The sequence below is a fragment of the Somniosus microcephalus genome, chromosome 6 (assembly GCF_052327205.1).
Source record: "Somniosus microcephalus isolate GS21.2 chromosome 6, FLI_Smic_1.0, whole genome shotgun sequence".
Classification (NCBI taxonomy): Eukaryota; Metazoa; Chordata; class Chondrichthyes; order Squaliformes; family Somniosidae; genus Somniosus; species Somniosus microcephalus.
In genome coordinates this window covers 205,103,868-205,130,873 of record NC_140992.1, presented here as the reverse complement: position 1 = coordinate 205,130,873, position 27,006 = coordinate 205,103,868, and the positions used below count along the sequence as shown (strand labels likewise).

General features: G+C 47.6%; 1 protein-coding gene across 1 annotated transcript in view; it reads right to left on the bottom strand.

Moving 5' to 3' along the window:
* The window catches only part of slc9a5 (solute carrier family 9 member A5), a 192,499-nt gene that overhangs the window by 101,086 nt on the left and 64,407 nt on the right, over positions 1 to 27,006 (bottom strand). Inside the window, exons 7-8 of the mRNA XM_085991270.1 lie at positions 7,669 to 7,758; positions 5,496 to 5,566 (exon numbers count right to left, since the gene is read on the bottom strand). Of these exons, the coding sequence (XP_085847396.1) occupies positions 5,496 to 5,566; positions 7,669 to 7,758 (161 nt within the window). The remainder of the gene's footprint in view (positions 1 to 5,495; positions 5,567 to 7,668; positions 7,759 to 27,006) is intronic.

The window sequence follows — 27,006 nt, the reverse complement described above, 5'->3', positions numbered from 1 at the left end:
CATAAATTTGAAAGTTAAGAATTAGAGATCTTTACACACACAACGGCCCTTATATTCCGATGCCTACGGGTGTGTACGCACTGTGTACACACCCGTAGGGACATCGGAAATGCCAGTTTCAGGCATGCGAAGTGCATGCGCTGAAAACCAGCATTTCCGATCTGTCAAGAATGCTCTTGACAGATCGGACGCCTGCCCTGGAGAAGAGCCTCTGCGGGCGGAGAGTTCCGCTTTCTGCAGAACCTCCGCCCACAGAAAACCTGTAGAAATCTTACACCTGGTAAATACTTTTTTAAAAAGCTAAGTTTATTTTTAGCCCCGTAAAAAACTTATTTTTTCAAAAAATGAATCAAAAATTTAAAATTTTGTTTAAAATATTTAGGGCTAGATTTTCAGTATAGGCAGTTTTGGGGCGCTAACCTTAGCGCCCGCCCGAAGTTAGCGCCCGCCCCAAAGTAGCGCCCCGTTGCCGGGAATTCAGTGGCTTCGCCCTAAGAGGTTGGTGGAGCGCTAAAAGAGGCGTTCCACTACTCTCTTTAGGCGCTAAGCCGGCGGTCCAGAGGGATAGCGCCCAGGCGGGGCGCAGCACGGGTGCGGTCATTTTTGCACTGACAGCAGACCCCGTGGTGCCGACCAGCTCTTAAAGGGGGAAGGGACGAATTGGTCTGCTGCCACGCCCTGCACACTGCAGCCTTGCAAAGAGGCCTCAACACTACTGCTCAGCCCCAGGGAGTCATGGCAACGCCAGAGAAGGCCCGTCAGCGTGCCCTGCGCTTCTCAGAGGGTGATCTGGACATAATGGTCACAGCTCTGGAGGTGAGGCGCAAGATCTTGTTTCCAGACAGTGGGAGGAATCCAACCCACCACGACTACACCAAAGCCTGGAAGCAGATCGCCCAGAGGGTGACGTTCACCGGCGAGGCCCCCAGGACCCACACACAATGCCGTAAGAAATACAACGATCTGACCAGGATTGTGAGGGTGAGTAGCCTTTCCAGTCTCCTCCTCATTCTTGCATGTACACCTGACATGATGGGCAAAGGGACCTGAAAGTCCTTTTGGCCAGCCCTCAGCCAGCAGCATTGGGACAGTCATGAGCATCAAATGGCCATTCGGCACTCTACACTTTGGCCAAGCTATTCCACCATGGGAGGCAGTGGACAGTACATCAGGGCTTCACTCTGTCCAAGCTATTCCACCATGGGAGGCAGTGCACACTACATCAGGGCTTCACTCTGTCCAAGCTATTCCACCATGGGAGGCAGTGCACACTACATCAGGGCTTCACTCTGTCCAAGCTATTCCACCATGGGAGGCAGTGCACACTACATCAGGGCTTCACTCTGTCCAAGCTATTCCACCATGGGAGGCAGTGCACACTACATCAGGGCTTCACTCTGTCCAAGCTATTCCACCATGGGAGGCAGTGCACACTACATCAGGGCTTCACTCTGTCCAAGCTATTCCACCATGGGAGGCAGTGCACACTACATCAGGGCTTCACTGCGCACTTACAGCCCGTCCTTTCTCTTGCAGGCTAAAGTAGCGTTTAATCGCCAGGCCCGTGCCAGGGGTGGCCGCGCCAAGCTGCAGAAGCTCACTCGGCTGGAGGAGCGCGTGTGTGTGCTCATGGGAGCACGTGTGATTGTCCCCACAGCGTGCGGTGTATCCGACCCTCCACTGCCCGGCAATGGTAAGGACCTCGCCTTTTGGCCCTCTCGCGTCGCACTGGCCCATCCGAGCTACCTCCTTTGCCACTGTCCCACCAATGCGCTGAATCCCACCAGTCCTAACTCCCTCGCTGACGCCGTCTCCTCACTCTGAAGCTACTCTTGTGCATTCCTGCTTTCAGCTGGTGACGACCAGGACCCTGAGGCTGCCAGTGACAGCACCTCCAACCAGGAGGAGGAGGAGGAGCAAGCCGGACCTTCGGGGGAACAGTCACGTCCCGCAGGAGAGGAGGAAATGCTCGACACCTCCTCACTGGACGAGTGCCTGGAGGAACTGTCGCAGGGCAATGCAGCTTCTGGGACCAGTGGCGTCCAGCCACCCAGCAGCCGTGCGCGTGGCCCGCGGCCTTCCCCCCAAAGGGGGGAAGGATCAGAGGGGAGTGCTGCTGCTCGGCACACTCGCCGTCACCAACGCGGCAAGGGTCCCCTAGTTCGGCCCCCTCCTCCCCAGCGGGAGAGTCGCGACTCCAGTCCGGACACCTTCACTTCGGAGGAGGTGCGGAAGCTCGATCAGATGGCCGACGACTCGGACCGGCGCCACACGGAGCTCATGAGCGTGGTGGGGCGCATGCCTGAGGCCATCGAGTCGCTGGCGACCAGTGTGCGCGAGTTCGGGGCAGCAACTGCCGCGACTGGCCGCATGCTAACTGATGCCGTCAAGACCCTGGCGGATGTGATGCGCGCGCACACCAGGACCACAGGGCCACTCACTGCTGCCACACGCGCTGTCTCAGGCAGGCATCGCCAGGGCAGGCGCCGCGCTGGACCATCCCAGCAAGCCGGCCGTCGGCTGATTGCTGCGGATCCTGCAGTGCGGGCCCGGCCGAGTGCCACCGCGCCACAGCACCAGCCAGCGCATCCCAGACGCCAGCTGGCCCACATTGCGCCATCCGTCGCCGCCATTCCCCCTCTGGGGCGTCAAGGGCAAGCGGCTGCAGCTGATGGTGGCCAGGCTCAGGTGCGCCACTCAGGAGACGGCCCCTCGAGGCCCAAACGCCGTGTAGGCCGCCCCCCAGCGGCATCTGGCGGAAGGGCATCTGAGCCTCAGGCGCCTTCCCCCAGCCTCGCAGCAGCCACTGGGCAGAGCTTGCGAAGGAGCAGCAGGCAGGGCAGGGGAGGCAAAATGCTGGCCAAGGTCTCGCCCTCGCGGGCCACTCAGTAGAGGGTGTGGCCAGCTTTCCTTTAATATGGCGGTGGCCATCTTTATTTTGCCCATGGTTGTGCTTTTGGAGGGCTTTTTTTTTGCGTTAGGCCGACGTTGAGGCCCGGTTTCAATAAAGGTGGAGTGGCTCCTCCCCAGTTTGTGGGAGTGAGTCGTTTGTTGGGCTTTTTGTGGGGCCCGTTTATTGTTTTTGGGGATTCATGTGGGAAGGGCTTTTCATTTTTGTTTAATAAAAAATTATCTTTATTCATGCAGTCTCCATGGTTGTTCTTCTTAGTGTTTGTTGGCTTCGCCGGCTGAGGGCTTGCGGAGCGGCTGCATTCATCTTCCCTCATGGCCCCTGGCCATTCCCTGACAGGGGGCTTAGAAGTACCGTGTAATAAGGTGGCGTCGTGCGGCCCTTGGCCCTGGTCGCTCCCTCCTGGGAACGTACTCCTGCTCCTCCTCCTCCTCCTCCTCCTCATGCTCCTCCTGCTCCTCCTCCTGAGGTGCTGGTCCAACGTCAGGTGGCAGTGCCTGAGTCCTGCGGATAGCCAGGTTGTGTAGCATGCAGCAAACCACCACAAATTGGGAGACCCGGTCCGGCGAATACTGGAGAGCTCCTCCGGAGCGATCAAGGCAGCGGAACCGCTGCTTGAGGACCCCAATAGTTAGCTCGATGATGTTGCGGGTGGTTTGATGGCTCTCGTTGTAGGCCTCTTCAGCAGCGGTCCTGGGCACGCGGAGCGGGGTCATGAGCCAGGTGCACAAAGGATAGCCTTTGTCCCCGAGTAGCCATCCTCTTGGGGGAGGCTGTGCCTGGAACATGTCATGCACAGTACTCTGCCGCAGGATAAAGGCATCGTGGCTGCTGCCTGGGAAGCTGGCATTGACTGCCATGATGCGCTGCTTGTGGTCACAGACCAGCTGCACATTCAGAGAATGGTAGCCCTTCCTGTTGCGATACTGCTCGCCATGCTCCAGAGGGGCCCGCAAAGCCACATGCGTACAGTCAATGGCGCCCTGCACCAAGGGGAATTCCCCGAGTCTGGAAAATCCCAATGCGCGCTGATGCTGGCTCTCCAGGGCCATGGGGAAGGAGATGAATTGGCTTCTCCTTCTGAACAGTGCTTCGGTCACCTGGCGGATGCAGCGATGCGCGCCGTACTGGGAGATGTTTGCTATGTCCCCAGCAGCGTATTGGAAGGAGCCGGTGGCATAGAAGTTCAATGCCACCGTCACCTTCACTTCCACCGACAGAGACGTCCTGCACCTGAGCTTTGGCCGCAGATCTCGGCGAAGCAGGTGGCAGATCTCTGCAATCACCCCCTTTCGGAATCGGAGCCTTTTAACACATCGCGCGGCACTCATGTTTAGGTAGGAGCGCTGCTGGCGGTATAGCCTGACTGGGTAAGGCCTACGTGGCCGACGCCTGTAGCCCCCTCTGCCTCTAGCCAGGGCTGCCCCTCTCACAATGCGTCTGCGAGCCCTACGGACATGGAGCTGCAGCTCCGCGTTGGCACCCCATGCAACCCCCATCAAATCCTGGCAAACAGTCTAATTTCCAAATGGCCACTTGCAGCGCTATTGCCTGAGTCCAAAAATACCTGGCTCTTGCTGCTTGAAACCAGTTAGCTATCCTCCTTGTTGTGTCTCCAGAAATGCGTTGCACAAGACTGTTTTCAGAAAAAAGGATGGCCTTTATACTGGAGAGGACGTTCCCTTTAATTAGCGCCCCCCGGGGCCCGCGCTGGTTGTGTTGCGTTCCTTTTTCCAAACGCTCCGGCCGCCCGCCGCACAATGGGGCGGTCCGACTGAAGTTTGCAATCGGGGCGGCCAAAGGGCGTTGCACGAGGATGTGACGTCATTTTCTGCGCGCGCATCCGGGCGGGCGCTAAACTTTGCGCCGGCGCTAACGGGCAACTTAATTTGGGGCGGGGCGCAAACTGCGCTGCGCCCGGGCGCTACACGCATAGCGCCCGGAAATCACTTCTCTTAAGGCGCTAACTGCTGGCGCAAGCAACTGAAAATCTAGCCCCAGATTTATTGTAATTTTAACTCATTTTAAAAAGTTGATGGTTTAAAAAAAAATTATTTAAGGTTTTACTGTGTTTCAGGTCTATCTGTCAAAAGTATGAAAGGAGATTCCCTTCTGCTATTGGCTGGCCTGGCCCACGTGATCCCACGGGATGCTTGCGAACTGCATGCGTTTCTGGGATACGTGGGCCCTGCGCATTTTGAGTTTGGAGAGGCCCAGGAGCGGAAGTGTACGCAACTCGGGAGCCCTCAGGTAAGTTCGTAGATTTTTTTCCGATAGGAGGCATCTGCACGCAGGAAGCCTCCGATCGGAAATTACGGGCCAACATAGATAACATCAGCAAACAAATAACGATATGAAAAATCCAACTCGCCAGAAATAATGATGATGCAATGAAAAAACTGAACCAAAAGCAATGCAGTTCTGTTGCATTATAGGTCTACAAGAGAACTCCACAAAAGAATAATTTATTGTAAATTACCATTTATAAGAAAAATAATTCCAATGCTTTCATACAGCCACCTTTCCTTACTTGGGTTGACTGAATAGAAATTCATGTAAATTTGGTGTTTAGCTTGTTACTCACTTGTCTCTCCAATAATGGTAACCATGGTGACCTACAATGTCTTCCACAGCTGCCAGAATGTGGTCAAAAGCCTTTGAAAATAAGAGGCAGAAAGTGGTGTCAGATTTCTAAGCATGGGCTTGCTGCCGATGAATAAATGGCCACAAATCAAAATGAATCCCACATGAGCCGACTGACCAAAGAACAGAGAATCGCTATAGAAGCATGATACAGTTGCTACACTCAGGAGCAACTATCTCATCTGTAAATAATACTGTTAATGACATGAGCCCACTATAAACAAAATATAAATAAAGCAACATTAAAGGAACATATGCTAAGATTGCCTTAGATTAACAGTGTGTTCCCATAGTGACAGAGAAGGCTCTGTTTAACACATGGATTAAACACAAATATGGAAAAAATGAGTTTGTGGATCTCAGCTCATGTCAGTTAAAGGCAGCACTTGAGGTGATTAACTGTTCTGACACCATTTATCTAAGATTTGCCATTACACGGGTGTTCAGGACTCATCACAGGCGGTAAAGCTGAACTGTTATCACAGCATCGGTAAGTTCAAAATTAGAATATTCAAATCTTTGCTGCAAAGTGTTTTGCTATTAGTTATGCCAGATTCGGGACACCACTGAGGGAAAGGCAATCTCAGGAAGTGGCCAAATCCCAATTAAAAACATGGCTGAAGTTCTGGCTTGTTGTAGAGGACAAGAGTCCAGGGCTTGGATTCTCCGTCTGTTGGCAGTTTTTCGGCAGGATAGTCCGAATGCTCGTCAGTGTGAAACTGCCTCAAACTCATTGCCATTTCCTCTCGTTAACCATGCAGGGCAGGTTGGAGGCCAGAAAACCACACTTCAGTGGCTTACCGCCTCCAAGAGTTAGGGAAATGTAGTTCTGGTACAGCCTTTAAAAGACAGCAACCAGTTAAGAGCCAACTGCGATTTTCAACAAGATAGCAAAAGCAGCAGAGGGTATCAGCAGCTGGAAGAAGCACCAGATTTTCCGACACGTCCACGGAGGTGCTGCTGGCAGAAGCAAAGGCCAGCAGGGAGCATCTGATTGTCATTGAAACAGGACGACGCATACAAGGGTGGTTCCAGCTGCTTGGAGGGAGGTGGCAGAGTGGCAGAGGCAGTCAGTGCAGCCTCCATCACCTCCAGAACTGCCACACAGTCCAGGAAGATGTTCAATGGCCTCACATTGGTAGCCAAGGTAAGTAGGGTTCTGGTGCCAATAGACATTCTCTATTGCTCATACAGCTTCACTCACCTTCTTACCTACCACAGTCTTTCTTTCTCAGCACCTGGGTGGCAGAGAGATCCAGTTCTTCAAGGGGCAACCTCTGCAAACACTCAAGCGTCCTTCTGTACTTAAAACCACTGCGTCTCTCACTCACGTTGCCTCCCACAAGAGCTTCTGCTAGTCATTGACCTGAAACATTAACCCTATCTTCCTCTCTCCACAGTTGCGGTCTGACCTGCTGAGTGTTTCCAGCATTTTCAGATTTTATGCCTCTGCAGTATTTTGCTTTTTGTTTCTTTGTCCTACTCTTGGCTTTAAGTAATTGTCCATATTTTTTACTATCTTATATAACTCTATAAGTCACCTCGTTTCAAGGATGAAAAGCCCCAATTTCTCCTTATCTTCCTCATAACGTAGCCCTCTGATGCTACAGATAAACCTTATGGCCTTCTCAGAACTGCCCATAATATCTGTAATGTAATACCTTAGAGATCTGCCAATTTATTAAATTAAAACTGTAGTTATTCAAAAATGTGGCAAGGTCTTTCAAAATTATACCCTCCCGTCTATATCTTAATAGATATGTAATCCATGCGTTCAAGATTAGGACAGTTACTGAGAAAGGTCAGGAAGGAAAACGTTCATTGGAGCTCTCCGCTGGATGGATCGATCCCGTTTGTTCCCCGACAAACTGGCTGACATGCAAAACGAAGTAGGGTCAATTAGGCAGATTATCAGTAAAGGGACTCCCGATGATGCACTGGTTGGTGGGTTGGGAGTCAGTGGCCATGAGAACATGCACTTGTAATAATAGAGGATCAAGGCCAGCAAGAGTGAAAGAAAAAGAGGTTACTTTTAAATTAACGGGTACAAATTGAATTCATGCCAATAAAACTAGGGTTTTTGGAAGAAAAAAGAACCGGTTCCAAATACTTACACGTTCATGTAACTCTTCATTAAGTGTTGGCTTGTGATGATCACTCCGCTTTACCTTCAGCCATTTAACAAGAGGTTTAATGGTCAACCCCTGGAAAATAAAATATAGAGACGGGTTTGAACGCAAGTGCTTCGATAGACACAATATTGATCAAAATAATTAAAGGGGGGGCGGGGTGAAATCGGTTTTGTGTGGAAGCGATACTGAATCAGCAGCCTGTTTCACACCCACTTGACCTTCTTTTCCAGTGACTGCTGATCCGCTATCGTCAGTTTTATGCAACTGCCCAAAACCAAATTCACCCCCCCTAATTTTTAAATGGTAAGTTACTGTATGTTATTGAACCATTCGCTCACATAGTGTGTGTATCATAGAGACTCTGTTGGTTATGACTTTATCTAAGGGAGATGTTCTGAGCAGTTTAACCGAAAACTAAGGAAACTCGTCAGCCACGAAGTTGGATGTGATGTCTACCCGCTTAACTCAGTGCGATGATACAAACAGTGAGCCACTGATTCCAGAGAAAGTACATGTCTCATGTTACTAAAACTGAAGGACTATCCTTTCTTTGGATCCATATAGTGAAGTGACCCGTTACTGTAAGAAGCAAGTTCCACACAAACTGACTGAATGCAGATAATGTACAGAAAGATCTCACTGCTGTGCTCCTGACCAAAACAATAAAGTTCACAAATGCCTTAGTTGCACTACAAATACTCGTTTGATACCAGTACCTGTTGTGGCCATGTATAATAAGACACAGACTGCAGGAGAACGGTACAACAGGTGTTTACTCAATGTGGCTCACACGGGAACTGATCTGCACAGATTACTACTCAGTGCTATATACAGGTGTGGTCACTGCCGGTACTGCAGTATACATGAGCTGTAAAAGATAGTTCCCCCCTTAAAGGTACATACATTACAATTCCTCCCCTTTTAGATTAACAGTACCATAACACTCATTCAACAATTAAATATCAAACTAATTACAATTAACACTTTTAACATGCAACATTAGCTGAAAATAGTCTATTTATATATTCAATCTTTGGGGAGGCTTCCTGATCCTTTCTGGATAGCGCCTTTCCCGAGTGTCTTGCTCTTGGTGCGGAGGTGATTCTGGCCCCCTGTCGTCGGTTGGTTCATCAGCTTCCGATGCTACTGTTTCTGGGGAAGATGCGACCTGTACATCGGGTTCATCACCAGGTACGTGTGGGCGAGGCATGGGGTTGACTTGTTCCTGTGACTCTAGGATCTGGTCAGCATGGCGTCTCACGATGCTCTCCCCAACGTCCACTGTGTACATTAGTGGGCCCTGCCGTGTGCATATCGTTCCTGGCTGCCATTTTTCTGTTCGGTAGTCGTGGGCCAAGACTGGTTGCCCTACATTGAAGCTCCTTGTTGGCTTCTCATGGATGTGCTGGAATTGCTTACTCTCAACATCTCTTCGTACGTTTGGTCTGAGCAAATCCAGGCGAGATCTTAACCTTCGGTTAAAGAACATCATGGTTGGGGCCTGGTTGGTGACTGCATGTGTCGCATTCCGGTAGGCGAACAGGAAATTGTCCACCTTGTGCTGCAGCGGAATGTTGTCATTGTACATAGCCTTTATTGCCTTCTTAAAGGTTTGTACGAACCTCTCAGCCAATCCATTTGTGGCTGGATGATACGGGGCGGATGTGTAATGCCTTACCCCATTCTTTTTCAAGAACCTCCGGAACTCTTCGGACACAAACTGTGGTCCGTTGTCGGAGCAAATCTGTTCTGGCAAGCCATTCCTGGCAAAAATGGTCCGCAGGACTGCAATAGTTTTCTCCGTGGTGGTGGAGGACATTTTGATGACCTCAGGCCATTTCGAGTGCGCATCCACGGCTATTAAAAACATTGAGTCCATGAATGGACCAGCAAAATCAATATGCACCCGTTGCCATGGAGATGAGGGCCACTCCCATGGGTGTAGAGGGGCCTGTGGTGGTGTATTTTGGACTTTCTGGCATCCTGAGCAACTCTTGGTCAGGTCCTCAATTTGTTTATCGATTCCCGGCCACCACACATAAGCCCTGGCTAGGCTTTTCATTTTTACCCCTCCCAGATGACCCTCATGAAGCTCATTGAGCACTCTATCCCTTAACTTGGGTGGAATTACCACTCGGGATCCACACATCAAGGTCCCCCGGCACACTGACAGCTGTTCTCTCCTTGTCGAGAATGCTGGCAACAGTGAGTCGTCATGTGCTGGCCATCCCTTCACCGTCAAATCATATACCCGAGACAGTGTCGGGTCATTTCGGGTTTCCTTTTCGATACAAGCGTTAGTTACCGGTAGGTATTCAACTATAGTCGAATGGAATATTTCGACAGGATCCACTGCTGATGCTTCCTCCGCAGTAGGCAGTGGCAGGCGTGATAGCCCATCAGCATTTCCATGCTGTTTCGTGCCCTTATATTCAATCTCATAGTGGTGCGCCCCTAGAAAAAGTGACCATCTTTGTAGTCGTTGCGCAGTCATCACCGGAACGCCCTTCTTCGGATTAAAAATGGAGACAAGAGGCTGGTGATCAGTCAGCAAGGTGAATTTCTGCCCGTGCAGATAGTGATTGAACTTTTTCACTCCCCACACTAGGCTGAGGGCCTCCCTGTCAATCTGGGCGTAGTTACGCTCGGCTGAGGTTAGTGATCGTGACGCAAAGGCTATTGGCCTCTCTGAGCCGTCTGAGAATTTGTGCGACAGCACCGCTCCAATGCCGTGGGGTGACGCATCACATGCCAACCGAATTGGTAATGCCGGGTTGTAATGGGCCAATACCTCTTTCGATGTGATTAGTGTTTTGCTCTTCTGGAAAGCTCATCTACATTTGTCACTCCACTTCCATGGCACCCCAATTTGCAGTAGGGTGTTCAGTGGGTGTAGTATTGTAGACAAATTTGGCAAGAACTTATGGTAGTAGTTTACCAGCCCGAGGAACGACCTCAGTTGTGACACATTTTCCGGTGCTGGAGCCTTGACTACTGCCTCAATCTTCTCTGGGGACTTATGTAACCCCTCTTTATCGATAACGTGGCCACAATACGAGATCTGTTTTCTAAAAAACTCGCATTTGGGGCGGTTAGCTCGGAGCCCATATTCCTGCAATCTAGTGAGCACCTGCTCCAGGTTGGCGAGGTGATCACTGTCATTTTCGCCCGTGACCAGGATGTCGTCCAAATAACACTGGATCCCTGGGATCCCTTGCAGGACTTGTTCCATTGCCCTCTGCCAAATAGCCGGAGCTGATGCTACCCCGAATACCAGCCGGTTGTATTGGTAGAGACCTTTATGGGTATTGATTGTGAGGTATTTTTTTGATGCTTCTTCTACCTCCATTTGCAGATACGCCTGGGCCAAGTCAATCTTAGTGAAGCATTTCCCTCCAGATAGCGAGGCGAAAATATCTTCAATTCGCGGAAGTGGATATTGTACGGTGTGAAGGACCGGGTTCACTGTTACCTTAAAGTCCCCACAGATGCGAACCTTCCTTGGTTCCCCAGGCGTGCTGCTCAATGACTTTTTCATCACAGGGACGATGGGTGTAGCCCACTCGCTCCAGTCTACCTTAGACAGTACACCTGAACGTTCCAGACTCTCCAGCTCTGCTTCGACGGCTGGGCGGATCGCATAAGGTACTGGTCTGGCCTTAAAAAATTTTGGGCTTGCGTTTTCTTCAATTTTAATCGTCGCTGTCATGCCTTTTAGTGTTCCGAGTCCTTGCTGGAACACTTCTTTCGCGTCAGTTAGGATCTTTGACAGTCGCCCAGGTGTGACGTCGTCATCCTTTTTGTCAGCCACAGTCAGTGCCTGTATGGAATGCCAATCCAGTTGTATTTTCCGGATCCATTCACGTCCCAGTAATGGTGGTCCTCCATCTTGCAATACATACAGGTCTAGTTTTGGTGTTTCCTTACCGTTATATATAACGGTCACCCTTATTTTTCCTTTGGGGTAGACTTTTTGCCCCGTGTACGTCTTCAAAATAATTTTTGTGTCTCTCAAGGGTATGTGTGAGAATAACCGCTCGTAGTCCCGTCGGTTTATGACTGTTAGGGCTGATCCTGTGTCCAATTCCATCTTTACCTGGACTCCTGCTATCTTGAGAGTGACCCAAAGGTTCGGTGATCCTCCGTTGTGATCACATTATGTAGTTTCAGACAACTCAGTTCCCTGCTTTCGGAGTCGTTATCACTCTTTTGTTCGTCTGAACTATTCTCCGTCATCTTATGTACCTTCTTGTACTTTTCTTTGGTAGGTTTCTTATTGCTGGTTTTCTTTCCCGACCTGCAGACTCGTGCTATGTGTCCTACTTTTCCACACTGTCTGCACACTTTGTCTTTGAACCAGCAATCATTCTGGTCGTGTGTTGTTCTGCTGCAGCGATAGCACTTCTCTGTTCCATATGACATTTCGTTTGTGCCATATTCTTGCGGTCTCTGTTGTATCTCTGCAGCGCCCCGTGCTGCTGCTTCATATGATACCGCAATGCTGAAAGCCTTTTCCAGCGTAAGGTCCTTTTCAGATAAAAGCCGTTTCTGGGTTCCTTCACTTTGAAGCCCACACACAAACTCGTCCCTTAAGGTATCTGCCAGTCCCGCTCCAAACTGGCAGTGTTTCGATAGTTTGCGCAGTTCTGTTAAATAATCAGCATTGCTTTCATCCTTATGCTGGTTCCGTTTGTGAAACTTGAATCTTTCTGCTATCAGCAGCAGTGTGGGGTTTAAATGTTCCTGTAGTATCGTTACTATGTCTTCAAAACTCTTTTCCATTGGCTTCGTTGGGGTTACTAGATTTCGTAATAAACCATACATCTTTGCACCCATTAAATTTAACAATACCGACGCTTTCTTGTCATCTGACACCTCATTTGCCTTGCAGTATACCTCTATTCGTTCGACATATGTAGTCCAATCTTCGACTTCATTGTCAAATGCGGTGATACTGCCACTCTTCGGCATTTTGGGTGTGGTTTAAAATGGCGTCTCCCAATGGCTTAAAATGGCGTCTCCCGCGCTTTCCTTCCTCCCCCGCTGCTGCCAACGCCGCTCCCGGTGGTTCTCGTGGCAATGGCGGCGCCCTGTAGGTTTCGTGCGCTTCTCCTGCGCTGCTGCCAACGCCGCTCTCGGCGGTCCTCGTGGCAATGGCGGCGCCTCGCGGGTTTCTGCGCATCTCTCTCTCCCTCTCTTCGACGCTGCTCGGCCCCTGAACACCGGCTGCGCCCTGTGCGCTCTGCTCTCTCTCTCTCTCCCCCGTCGACGCTGCTCGGCCCTTTGCTGTGCCGCTCGGTCGGGCTCTAGCCCGCCGCTGTCCGGGAAGGGTCTGCGCACTACCTGTTGCCAGCCTGTTTCGCTGGACCACCTCGACTGGAAAGCCAAGCCTGGCTCTCGACAGCCTCCCCCGCAATTCTCGAGTCTCTGCTGGATGACTGGGCGGTTGCCCGTGGTCGACGCCCGAGTCTCTGGCCTTGACCTCCAATCCACTGATCTCCAGGAATGAATCCCCGGGAGGTGATGCAGAGTTGCAGGTAGGTTCGAACTTGCCTTGTCGCCAATGTTGTGTCCGTGTATAATAAGATTCAGACTGCAGGAGAACGGTACAACAGGTGTTTACTCAACGTGGCTCACACGGGAACTGATCTGTACAGATTACTACTCAGTGCTATATACAGGTGTGGTCACTGCCGGTACTGCAGTATACATGAGCTGTAAAAGATAGTTCCCCCCTTAAAAGTATATACATTACAGTACCTGCTTTAGAATAGCGTGACATAACAATCCAGAATAACACTGCGAGCTTCCCACCACCGTCAGAATCCGAGAAAGCAGGTATTGTAATTACACACACACACACACACGGAAGGTGCTGCTAACCAGTGTCCCGCTGCTGGTTTTTTTTAATGTTACTGAGAAGATGGCAATGTTTTCTGCTTTTTACTAACATTAAGGGGGTGATTTTCATTCAGAAGTCGGAAAGGAGGCGGGACTACAACTTTCGGGGTTGTAGTCCCGCCTCCATCGAGATGTGGCCAATCCACGCGATTTTAACTTGATTGACCTTGTTGAGCCCGCCCAGCGGGCTCAGCAGGCCAATTAAGGGCCACCCGGCAACAGGTGACGTCACAGACTGAAATTTCATCTGTCAAGATGTTTTGACAGATGAAATATCAGTGTTTCACAGCTGTTTGAAGCTGTCAAACACTGACAGTCTTACTTCTAACCTGAGTCCTTCTACACAGACTCAGTTAGAAATCTCACCGGCACAGAAAGCTGCAGGCTGTCACTTCTGACAGTTCGCAGCCATTCAGCTTTCTGTGCCGGTTAGATGATGGACTCCCGAAACCTAGAGGAAGGAAGGCTGAAAAGGTAAGTACAGGTAATTTAAACTTCTTTACACACTTTAGACGCACCAAACACACTTCCTTTGCACTCATGCACCCATCACTCACCTGAACACCGACATCTTGACCCCTCCAAGTCCTTCAACCCGACGGCCTGACTCCTCTAACTTGGCGTGGTTTGGAGCCGTCGGTACCCACACTTCAAGCTTTAAAATAGGGATTAGGCTAAAAACTGCCTGTTAACTACCTGTTAACAGGTAGTTAATTGGCACTAATCCCTTCCCACCTCGGGTAGGTGGGTCCCAGTGCGGGGCGGGTACCCGCCTCCTTTGAAACTTACATGGAGGTGGGTTGGGGGCGGGATGGTGTCGGGACCCCCGAATTCGGGACTTTAACCCCCGCACGCCTCCAATCCCGACACCACGGGTCAATGAAAATCGACCCCTAAAAGTTTACAGGCACCCAATAGAAACCTCTTAATGATAAAAATTATAGTTTAAAGAGTTAGAATTGCATTGGTTCAGGAGAAACTTCTTTACTCAGAAAGTGGCGAGAATGTGAAAGGTGCTGCCACAAGGAGTAGTTGAGGCGATTAGCATAGGTGCATTTAAGGGGAAGCTAGATAAGTACATGAGGGAGAAAGGAATAGAAGGGTATGCTGATAGGGTGAGATGATGTAAGGTGGGAGGGGGCTTGTGTGGAGAATGAACACCCGCATGGACCTGTTGAGCTTAATGGCCTGTTTCAGTGCAGTAAATTCTATGGTTGTAGTTATACTGCAGCTGGTGTAATGCCCAAGTGATGTGAAATTACTTCCTGGAGCTGGTCTCACAGCCAACATGGAAATCCAAACTGAAACCACTTTGGCTATATTTTGTGTTGTTACAAAGCCAAAACCATCTTACAGTGATGCAAAATGTACAGCTTTACTGTTGTAAAATACTTCTTCAGTTTCTGAAGTGCGAAAAGCCTTTTCTGAATAACAGGAGTATCAGCCAGAATAATAGTAGGCTTTATTACCCCAGCCGGATAGTGAAATTAATTAAATAATAACTTGTAACATTAAATCAAAAAAATCATCAAGGTTAAAATATGCCTGATAGATTAGTGAGTGACACCCTGAAATCAGGGCAGTCCCTGGTTTGATCACTAGTCTGTGTTGTGTTAGCTGATCTCACTCAGAATTGTCTAGGGCGCAAACACTTTGAATGGCCACTTGGGCAAGGTACTCTGTGCCTGTGGAACCGTACCCGAGTATGGGTCAGTGCAAGAGGAGAGGAGGAAGGGGAGAAAAACATACCAGATTCAGAATCTCCTTTGTATTCAGTGCTATTACGAGTTAAGTCATGTAGAGAGCGGCTATTTTAGTTTTGACTGATCACTGAATCATTCCAGTGACTCATTTGTACATCTGCAACGTGACAGGGTCTTCAAATAGGCACTAGAACAGTAGATGCCTGACTGCTTTATGCTGTCATCTGCGACAAAAACTCTGACGCGAATGGAACTTTAATAATGCTTTTTGTTACTTTGTGCAAATTTCACTTTCAACAAAGGTCAGTCCTCCATACAGTTAACAGAACAATAAACCCACAAACAGATGCCCGCCTATCTGTCCTTTCCATCATCTAATTAACGCATTTAGTTTGCAGAGCTAATTGCAATATCCAAGATGCTATTTTTGTTTGTTTCTATGGAGATTCATTAGCTTGCTGCACAGACCTAGAATACTTGGAGCAACTGATGCTAGATTTTTTGTTCAATAATGAACATGAGAAATAAAACACAATGGGCAAAAATGCATAGGTGAGCTGAAGGCTGAAGGCTGTACCTGTTTAATATATTCAATACGTTCTGCACCATTGCACTGAGATTAAGCTCATGTACTGCATATCTTCAATGTTTGACGTGACTTTCTTCCTTGGAAACTGTAAATACACAGGGTATGTGCTCCGAAGTGCTGTTGACGAGTGTATGGTTTTCCACACTAACTATATCAGCACAGTCACTGAAATCATGCCCAGCGGTAGTGAAGTACCCACTCCCCAACTAACTGAAGATGAAAAGCACCGAGTCCGCTTGTCTAGCACCCTAATCTTTCGGGAGCACAGGTCGACCTTCCTGTCCTTTGCCGCAGCTTCCCTTGATGTCCGTCCCGCAGCGCCCTCCAACGTCATCTGGTCCCGATGTTGCTCTACTTTGTCCTCACTCTCACTCCTCATCCCGAGGCAATCCATCGCTCCTGTTCCCAACCCCCATCTCCACTGAGGCACTTTAACCCCATTCCCAGTGAGGTGCCTTTCAGCCCCGACCCTCCAAGCTCCCTCTCACAGACAGTTCTCAGGCTTCTTCATCCCCATTGAGTCACATTCCACTCCCTCAACGGAGGCACTTTTCAACCCGGCCCCAAGCCAAGCCAAGCCACTATTCAGCCACGCACCCCACCTTGAGCAACGTTTCAGCCCTCCTCTCCCCACCTCATCGCTCCACTCCCCCTCTCCCTTCCATTCTTCCCCGATCTGGTCCGATAATCCCTCCTACCCTCTAAACCTGCTTAATCTGAACACTGCACTAGGCCTTACCTCCTTAGATGCACCACAGGGCATTGGCTATTTTATACATACAGGGGGAGAAATTCAGTATCGCCCCATTTGGGGTGCGATTATCGGCCGGGCGTAAAGTTTAGCGCCTGGCGCTAATTATCGCCTCCGACTGCAAACTTGGCTTTTATCGCCCCTGGAGATGATTGGAACACTAAATCAGGCGCTGCACACCTGTCTTAAGGCGCAAAGGCCGAGGAGCGAGGCGCTAACTCAGAGCGCTGGTGAAGCTCATGTGATGTCAGTCAGCGATGGAACACAGACACACTGTTGCCGGCCAGTTCTTAAAGGAGATTGGGTTGACCTTGCTCGCCATCCACACCCTGCTCATTGCAGCCTTGAATCTAGGCCTGGAGAGACCTGTACATCAAATCTGTTGGAAAGAACAATGGAGAGGCCCAGGAAAGAGCTCAGAGTGCAGCCCCCACAGTCTCTTCTAAATCGATGCAAGGAAGATCAAATAAAAAAGAACCTGCAAAGTGCTGCTCAGTACCCTAAACTCCTCAACACAGCTTTGAATATCTCCTGCAGTCTCTCTCTCTGAGTCAGAATGCGTGGTGAAAAAATTTCGCAGACAAAAAAAGGCAGGAAGTGGTCGCCTTTAAATAGCGCTCCCCAGTCCCTTCCTGACTGCAAAACGCTCCCCTCAACCTGTCGTTGCTAGCGGCAGGCGGTAAGACAAGGGACGCCACTCAATATCCGGTCCGGGGCGCTACCGGGGCATTGCACACTCAACTGACGTCACGATTTGCGGGCGCAGGAGATCGTGGCGGTAGTGTTTAGCGCCGCCGCAAAATGTCTAGTCAATTTCATGAGCGGCGCAAACATCGCCGCGCATGGGCGCTAGTTGCTTTGCGCCACATTAGCGCCCTCTTAAGGCGCTAATGGGAGGCACAAACCAACCAAATTTTCCCCCCATATAGTCTACACGCACTTGACTTCCCGTTAGCACATTTTTGTCACGTGGCAACATTAATTATGTCCACATTTAACATGGGTTTTGCCTTGTGAACTAGTCACACTGACTGCGCAATTCCAGGTGACGGTGGAGCAGTTGTTTTTAGGTCTGTGCCGGCTCAGCTGCCATCTTGATTTTTCTGAAACTCTCACAAGGTCAGATTAAAGGTTTATATTTAAAATGTAATATCTTAGAATGTGAATTGATGGTCTTTATAACTAAATCGTTTAAAAACAGAAGCAAAATACTGCGGATGCTGGAAATCTGAAATAGATACAGAAAATGCTGGAAACACTCAGCAGGTCAGGCAGCATCTGTGGGGACAGAAACAGAGTTAACGTTTCAGGTCGATGACCTATCGACAGAACACCTTGTTTTTGGAGGCCCTTGGACCTTCCCACTGAGCCTTCCCACGTTCTATTTGTGGCTCATAAGAACGTAAGGTGTAGAAGCAGGAGTAGGTCATTTGGCCCCTCAAGCCTGCTCTGCCATTCAAGAAGATCATGGCTGATCTGATCTTGGCCTCAACTCCATTTCCCTGCCTGCTCCTCATAACCCTTGACTCTCTTACCTTTCAAAAATCTGTCTATCTCCACCTTAAATATATTCAATGACTCCGCCTCCACAGCTCTCTGGGGAACAGAATTCCAAAGATTCACGAACCTCTGAGAGAAGAAATTCCTCCTAATTTCCGATTTAAATGGGTGCCCCCTTATTCTGAAATTATGTCCCCTAGTTCTAGGTGCCCCCACGAGGGGAAACATCCTCTCTGCATCTACCCCATCAAGCCCCTTCAGAATCTTATATGTTTCAATTAGATCCTCTCTCATTCTTCTAAACTCTAATGAGTATAGGCCCAACCTGCTCAACCTTTCTTCATAAGACAACCCCTTCATCTCCGGAATCAACCTCATGAACCTTCTCTGAACTGCCTCCAATGCAAGTATATCCTTCCTTAAATGAGGAGACCAAAACTGTACGCAGTACTCCAGGTGTGGTCTCACCGACGCCCTGTACAGCTGTAACAGGACTTCCCTACTTTTATACTCCATTCCCTTTGCAATAAAGGCCAACACTCCATTTGCCTTCCTAATTACCTGCTGCACCTGCATGCTAACATTTTGTGATTCATGTACAAGGACCCCAGGTCCCTCTGTACCTCAGCATTTTGTAATCTCTCCCCATTTAAATAATAATTTGCTTTTTTATTTTTCCTACCAAAGTGGATAACCTCGCATTTTCCCACATTAAACTCCATCTACCAGATTTTTGTCCACTTACTTAGCCTATCTATATCCCTTTGGAGATTCTTTGCGTCCTCCACACAATTTGCTTTCCCACCTACCTTTGTATCATCAGCAAATTTGGCTACATTACACTCGGTCCCTTCATCCAAGTCATTAATATAGATTGTAAATAGTTGAGGCCCCAGCACTGATCCTGCGGCACCCCACTAGTTAAAATTTGCCAACCTGAAAATGACCCATTTATCCTGACTCTCTGTTTTCTGTTAGTTAGCCAATCCACTATCCATGCTAATATATTACCCCCAACCACATGAGCTCTTATCTTGTGTAGTAACCTTTTATGTGGTACCTTATCGAATGCCTTCTGGAAATCCAAATACACGACATCTACTGGTTCCCCTTTATCCACCCTGCTCGTTACATCCTCAAAGAACTCCAGAAAATTTGCCAAACATGATTTCCCTTTCATAAAACCATGCTGACTCTGCTTGACTATATTATGATTTTCTAAATGTCCTGCTACTACTTCCTTAATGAAGGACTCCAGCATTTTCCCAATGACAGATTTTAGGCTAACTGGTCGATAGTTGCCTGCTTTCTGTCTCCCTCCTTTCTTAAACAGGGGCGTTACATTTGCAGTTTTCCAGTCTGCTGGGACCTCTCCAGAGTCCAGGGAATTTTAGTAGATTACAACCAATGCATCCACTATCTCTGCAGCCACCTCTTTTAAGACTCTAGGATGCAGGCCATTGGGTCCAGGGGACTTGTCCACCTTTAGTCCCATTAGTTTGCCTAGTACTTTCTCTCTAGTGATAGTGATTGTTTTAAGTTCCCCCCCCCCCACCCCAATAGCCCCTTGATTATCCATTATTGGGATGCTTTTAGTGTCTTCTACCGTGAAGGCCGATACAAAATATTTGTTCAAAGTCTCCGCCATTTCCCTGTTTCCCATTAATAATTCCCCAGACTCATCCTCTAGGGGGCCAACGTTTACTTTAGCTACTCTCTTCCTTTTTATATACCTGTAGAAGTTCTTACTGTCTGTTTTTATATTTCTTGCTAGCTTACTCTCATAAGCTATCTTCTCTCTCTCTCTCTATCATTTTTTTAGTCGTCCTTTGCTGGTTTAAAAAAATTTCCCAATCCTCTGGCCTTCCACTATTCTTCGCAACATTGTATGCTTTTGTTTTCAATTTGATACCATCCTTTACTTCCTTAGTTAGCCACGGATAGTTCATCCTTCTCTTAAGAGTCTTTCTTTCTCACTGGAATATATCTTTGTTGAGAGTTATGAAATATCTCCTTAAATATTTGCCACTGCTTTTCTACAGTCTTACCCGGTAATATATTTTCCCAGTCCACTTTAACCAAGTCTGCCTTCATACCTTTGTAATTACCTTTGTTTAAGTTCAGGACACTAGTTTGAGACCTAGCTTTCTCACCCTCAAACTGAATTTGAAATTCTACCATGCTATGATCAATCTTCCCAAGAGGATCCTTCACTTCGAGATAATTAATTAATCCAGCCTCGTTACACATTACCAGATCTAAAATAGTCTTCTCCCTGGTTGGTTCCACAATGTATTGTTCCAAGAAACCATCCCGTATACACTCTAAGAACTCTTCCTCAAGTCTACCTTTGCCAATTTTCTTTGTCCAATCAATATGAAGATTAAAATCTCCCATGATTATAGCCGTAACTTTCTTACAAGCCTCTATTATTTCTTGATTTATACAGTGTGGCTACTGTTTGGGGGCCTGTAGACCACTCCCACCAGTGACTTCTTACCCTTATTATTTCTTATCTTCACCCAAACTGATTCTACGTCTTGATCTTCTAGGCCAATATCATTTCTCACCACTGTACTGATCTCATCCCTTATTAACAGAGCTACACCACCTCCTTTTCCTTTCTGCCTATCCTTATGAAATGGCAAATACCCCTGAATATTCAGTTCCCAGTCTTGGTCATCTTGCAACCACGTCTCTGTAATGGCCATCAGATCATACCCATTTATTTCTATTTGTGCTGTCAACTCATCTATCTTGTTACGAATGCTGCGTGTGTTCAGATATAGAGCTTTTAATTTTGTCTTTTTACCATTTTTCCCTACTCTGACCCCTCTTTCTGATGCACTCTTATGTGTATATGCTCTGTCCCTTCCTGTCACACTCTTGTGTGCCTCCCATGATAGCTGGAGCTCCATCGGCATCCTGCTCAAACCTCCAGATTGTGTTTTCTTTTTGAGTGGGCGTCATGCTGATGATGCGTTTGTATTCAGTGGTCCATCGTGATAGATGGCCAGCGTGGGTGTCCCACTTAAACTGCCAACCTCCATCAGTTGCTGCCACTGCCACTTTTAGCTCCTGGTAAGCCTTACTATTATGGCCCACTGGACCTTGAGCTTTTCTCTCCCCGATACCTTCCGATACCTCCCCGACAGCTATCAAACTCCAGTGAGCCAGCAAGGTAAGGGAAGAGCCTGAGGTGCAATAGTGGAGGGTGGTGGAATGGCAATGATGCAGCTATCAAGATGGGGGAGGCTCAACCTCTGCCTTTAATTGTTCAGCTTTCTGGTGAACATCTTTTTGATGTAATTGCACCCTCCCAACTATAGAGGCTCTTCAGCACCACCAATTGTGGAAGGGTGAAATTACAGCATGACCGGTTTACATAGATAGTTTCAATTATATATGTGGACATAGGAAATATAAAAACAAGGACAGAAGGTATGACTTCAAAATAAGGACTGAATTACACCTGCGTGCCATGGTCCAATTATCCCCTGACCTCTAATCCCGCTTCACTTTGCCTCTCTGTGTGTAATGTCACGGGAGAGGGAGATTGACGAATATATGTGTAAATCAAAGATGTTATGCCATTGTCCGAACAGGAGCATGGTGGACCATCAGCCTTTTTATGGATACCCTTGAACAGTCCACAAATACCTCAAGGGGACATGCAATATTGTCAAAAAGCACAAAGCTATCCAGCAGAGAACAAATCTGCTGTGCGTAAATTGTGATGTGATGGGATTGTATTCCATGTTTACCTCAGCTGCTTTACCTCTGGAAGTGAATTTGATAATTCAGTGCGCACTAATACACTGTAAAATGATTGATAATTATACAATTAATTAACGACGTACTAAAAGGAGGTGTGGCATGAAGCCTCCATGAGACGGGATGAGAAGTATCAGTATGTGCCCAGATATGAATACAGTAGCACCAGAATTTCAAAAACAGCAATGAAAAAGAATAAACGAGAATCCACTTGAGATACATTCAATTTTTTTGTTCATACCAAAACAAACCAATTCCTTGAATGAGCCACAAAGCATGTGGTACCACTGCTTTATAGCACACTCACAGGAAAGCAACATTCTGGCTGAAATAAAACAAATCACAAACACATTGGCCGGAATTTTGCCAGCACTCAGAGGGCAGGTTTGGAGGCGGGTCTGCTGTCAAAATAGCAAAGATTGACAGCGGGTAGGAAACCCACTGTCAACCCGCCTCCACACGAGTCTCCCAGGTGTCGGGTCTGTCAGCGGAGAACTGACCCGACTCCAAGCAGCGGAGGATACAACTGACCTCATTAAATGGCTTGTTAACAGCCAATTTAATGGTACAAGAAACTCTTTGGTATCTGGCACCGACGGGACCGGGATGGTGCCGGTTGATTAAAAATTCCGGATGACGGAGAGGGTTATCTACCGAGGCTATTTTTAACAAACAAAAATTAAAAAATTAAGAAATGTGCAGTATGCAGTAATTGGGTACTCCCGGCAGCGCGGGAGAGTCAGACTCCTGTTATTGAGGTGTTCGGACTTCCGACAGCGCCAAGAAGCCGAGTAGTGGCAGTTTAGAGAACTACCCCCACTGACTAACTCGGCCACCGCAGGAGACTTGAACTCGGACTCGGCAACATTTCCGGTTATTGAGGTGTTGTTTTCGGAGTATGAATTTTGCCGGTTAATAGAGAATTCTGGATATTTAGGTGCTGTTTAAACGAGAGTTTCCTGTATTTTGAGGCTTCCTTCCAATTTTACATTCTCCTGTACGGGTTACCCGCTGCTCAGGGAACACGCCAGCTCACCCTGGCGTGAGTTGAGTCTGCTCTGATGTATCTGATAAGCTGACAGCTGCAGAAGTGGTGTAAAGGATGCCATGTTACATATGGTGAGTTTCAGAGCTCAGAAACTGTTCGATACTGCATTTGTAATACATATAGAGATTTCTTTAGCTTGCAAGTGTTTAGAGCCAACTGTATTTCCAGTGCCACCTCATTGGGAGAACCTCTTTCACCATTGACAGATCGCTCCTGTCATCTCACCTGCAGCTGACATCTATTGCAGCAACATTGGTGCCCTTGAAAAAAATCAGACCTTGGTCCTCTGAAACCTTCCATGATCAGCCCCAACACCTACATCACCAGGCACACCAACATCACCAACAACATCACCAACCTTCTCCGCCATCACCTGATGCTGTACAGGACACAGATAATGACAACATTACGGCCCGGGAGGCCAGCGATGGCATCACCATGGCCAGATTTACTTCACTTGACGCTGTAAACCCTGGCTGCCACATGATGCATCAGGTTGACACCATCCCACACCAGCACCGTAAAGCATCCCTTTAATGTCCATGCCATTCCATGCACACCCATCACTATAGCGGGGTGGGGGGGTGGTGGGGAGGAGTTATGTCTCAACATTCACTGGAACTCAGTAAGACACTTCTCAGGGTGTGCTCAGATCTGTCCAATAAGGGGCAGTGTTAAAAATATAGGCCCGTATTTTCCGATGCCTACGGGTGTGTACGAGCTGTGTACACACCCGTAGGGACATCGTAAATGCTGGTTTCAGGCATGCGAAGCGTATGTGCTGAAAACCGGCATTTCCGATCTGTCAAGAATCCTCGACAGATCGGACGCCTGCACAAGAGAAGGGCCTCTGCGGGTGGAGAGTTCCGCTTTCTGCAGAACCTCCGCCCGCTGAAAACCCTTAGAAATGTGCAATCAGGCTGCGTTGGTGTCCTGGGGAGGTGTCTACCGCCTGTGGGAAGGAAAGAGAACCTCCCTGCATGCTGTGACTCCCTCCATAAGCATATGGAGGGAGTCATTGGAGAGCCTGGGTGCAAGCATCCACCTTTGTGCGGTGCTTGTCAGTGTTTGTAGCACCTCAATGCTGTCAAACACTGACAGAATAACTGTCAAACTCAATGTGGCCGCGGTCCCTGTTAATTGGCCGGGAAGCCCACAGGGCAGGCTTAACAAGGCCAATCAAGGGAATATACCTTTGACAGAGCGGCTGCAGTTGTGAGCAGGACCCGGAAACCAGCTATCCCGCCACCATCCCGACACCGCTGAGAAAATCCAGCCCATTGCATAGGTGAAATAAAATAAGGTAAATGTTTTGCAAATTTAAAATAAAATGCTACTACACTTGAATACAATTTGGAGTGATACTGATGAGGTGTATTATTTGCGCAGAGTGCGCGCACATGGGTATCTGTTTCACATCTCTGATAAGCCATCCTTTATATCCTATATATGCAGGATGAGAGGACCCACCTCTTTGTTAAACTGTTGAGAATGATAGAAAGCATGAGATGAGAAGACATTCAAACTATTCCTTCCATAGGACATGTACAACTTGCCCCACTCATGGACATTATTCAGTCTTGCCCAGTTACAATCCACAGATAATATTTCAATCGTTCCAGCAGGACAAGATCCATCATGTTCTGGTGAGTAATTTAATAATCTGTGCCCAAATCTTTATAATCTTCAGCCTCGTTTTTAACAACTTGTATTTATATAGCACCTTTAACATAGTAAAACGTCCCAAGGGGCTTCACAGAAACATTAGCAAACAAAATTTGACACGGAGCCACTTAAGGTGATATTAGGACAGGTGATCAAAAGCTTGGTCAAAGAGGTAGGTTTTAAGGAGCATCTTAAAGGAGGAGAACAAGGTAGAGAGGCGGAGATGTTTAGGGAGGAAATTCCAGAGCTTAGGTCCTAGACAGCTGAAGGCATGGCCATCAATGGTGGAGTGATGAAAATTGAGGATGCGCAAGAGGCCAGAATTGGGGGAACGGAGAAATCTCAGAGGATTGTAGGGCTGGAGGAGGCTACAGAGATAGGGAGGGATGAGGCCATGCATAGATTTAACTACATATTTATCTACCTCTTTTTGAAAGTAGTTAATTGACATAAGGCTAACTGCTTTTTCTACATCTACAGTTCTTCAGGGAGAGCAGTGAGTTCTTTAAACCCTGGCTTTGTTTGAGGTTTGTTAACTAGTTCTGCATTAATGAGTCAAATTAAATAACCTACTTAGATCTACATTATTTAAGTTTCTGATCACTTTAAAGACCTGGATCATTTCTCCTGTGAATCTTTCCCTTAAATGAAATCTGACTCAGTTCCATGAGCCTTTCTTCATAATGTAAAACCACAAATGAAATAATCGAATGCAGATCTTGCAGAGCGGAAGCTGATGCATCACTGAGCTTAAAAGAGGATGGGGGATTCTTTACAGTTGTGTGCTCATGTGTGTGTTTTTTATTTTGTAAGATTATCAAATTCTTTCTCCAGTTCACTTGGTTTCCCTAGGCCACACATCACCAATCAGCTACTCCTGGGCTTCCACCAATCCTACTCTGATCTGGCTGCTGGGATGTTGGCAACAGTATCCTTGGCATGACTTTCCTTTATCCTCTCCAAGGCCAGCTGCCTAGTCTTCACTCACTGCCTCCCTATAAAGTCTGTCTGAGATCAGGAGCTCAACCTGCAACCCAACTGTTGTGGTAACTCTACCATGTAATTTCAGAAAATGTCATGAAACGCAGCAGTAGACGTTCAGGTGTCAGCGTGGCTCCGTGGTAGCTCTCTCACCTCTGAGTTAGAAGGTTGTGGGTTTAAGTCCCACTCCAGAGGCTTGAGCACAAAATGTAGGTCGACATTCCAATGCAGTACTGAGGGAGTGCTGTACTATTGGAGGTGCTGTGTTTCGGATGAGACAGCAAACTGAGGCCCCGTCTGCCCTCTCAGGTGGACGTAAAAGATTCCATGGCACTATTTCGAAGAAGAGAAGGGGAGTTCTCCTCGGTGACCTGGCCAATATTTATCCCTCAACCAACATCACTAAAACAGATGATTTGGTAATTTATTTAATAGTTGTTTGTGGGAGCTTGCTGTGCGCAAATCAGCTGTCCCGTTTCCTACATTACAACAGTGACTACGCTTTAAAAGTACTTCATTGGCTGTAAAGTGCTTTGGAACGTCCTAAGGTTGTGAAAGTCGCTATACAAATGCAGGTCTTTCTTTCTTTCAAATTGCTGGCCAGGTGTAAAACGGGTGTTGCAGATCAGCTGGCCATTGTATGAACTGCCCGGATTTTATTTCCGCTGATTTCAATGGAAATGAAAATTAGGCGGTTTCTATAATGGGCGGCCGATCCGGAACCTCAGATTTATGCCTGGACGGCAAGTTGAAAAACTACCCTACGATGTATAATCTCTTGCTGCTATACCGAGAATCCTCACATCTCCAGGAAAAGTAATTCAGTAGTAAAACTTGTGCTTAATCAGCCAACTTCTTAATCTTAATGAGAATGCTGGAGGAATCATAGTGGAAGATAAATTATGCAAATTAATCTAATAAATTGACTCTAGAGTTCAAATGGCAAGAAGTGTTAGAAATCTCGATACTAAAGCATTAAGAATGAAATGCACAGAATTTCAAGAAATATCTTGAGGAATTAAATGTGCTTTCTTAATGAAATTCATCCATTACACAAACAAGTAATGATATGAGGATATGTTTTAACATGTACTGGGTTCTCCTGGCAGTCATGCAGGGGGACGACAGCTGCATCCCTCTTTGAATAATACTGTATATACTCTAGAAACTAGTACATCTAGAAACTGAAAATATAATAAAGAGTAGTCAGCGCTGATTTCAAAAGGGAAGATCATGCTTGACCAACCTTATTGAATTCTTTGAAGAAGTAACAGAAAGGGTAGATAAGGTTAAAGCAGTAGATGTAATATATTTAGATTTCCAAAAGGCCTTCGATAAGGTACTGTTAAGTCTGTGTGTTATAATGAGAATTACTACACAGACCACAAGAGTAAAATTTAACAGGTCT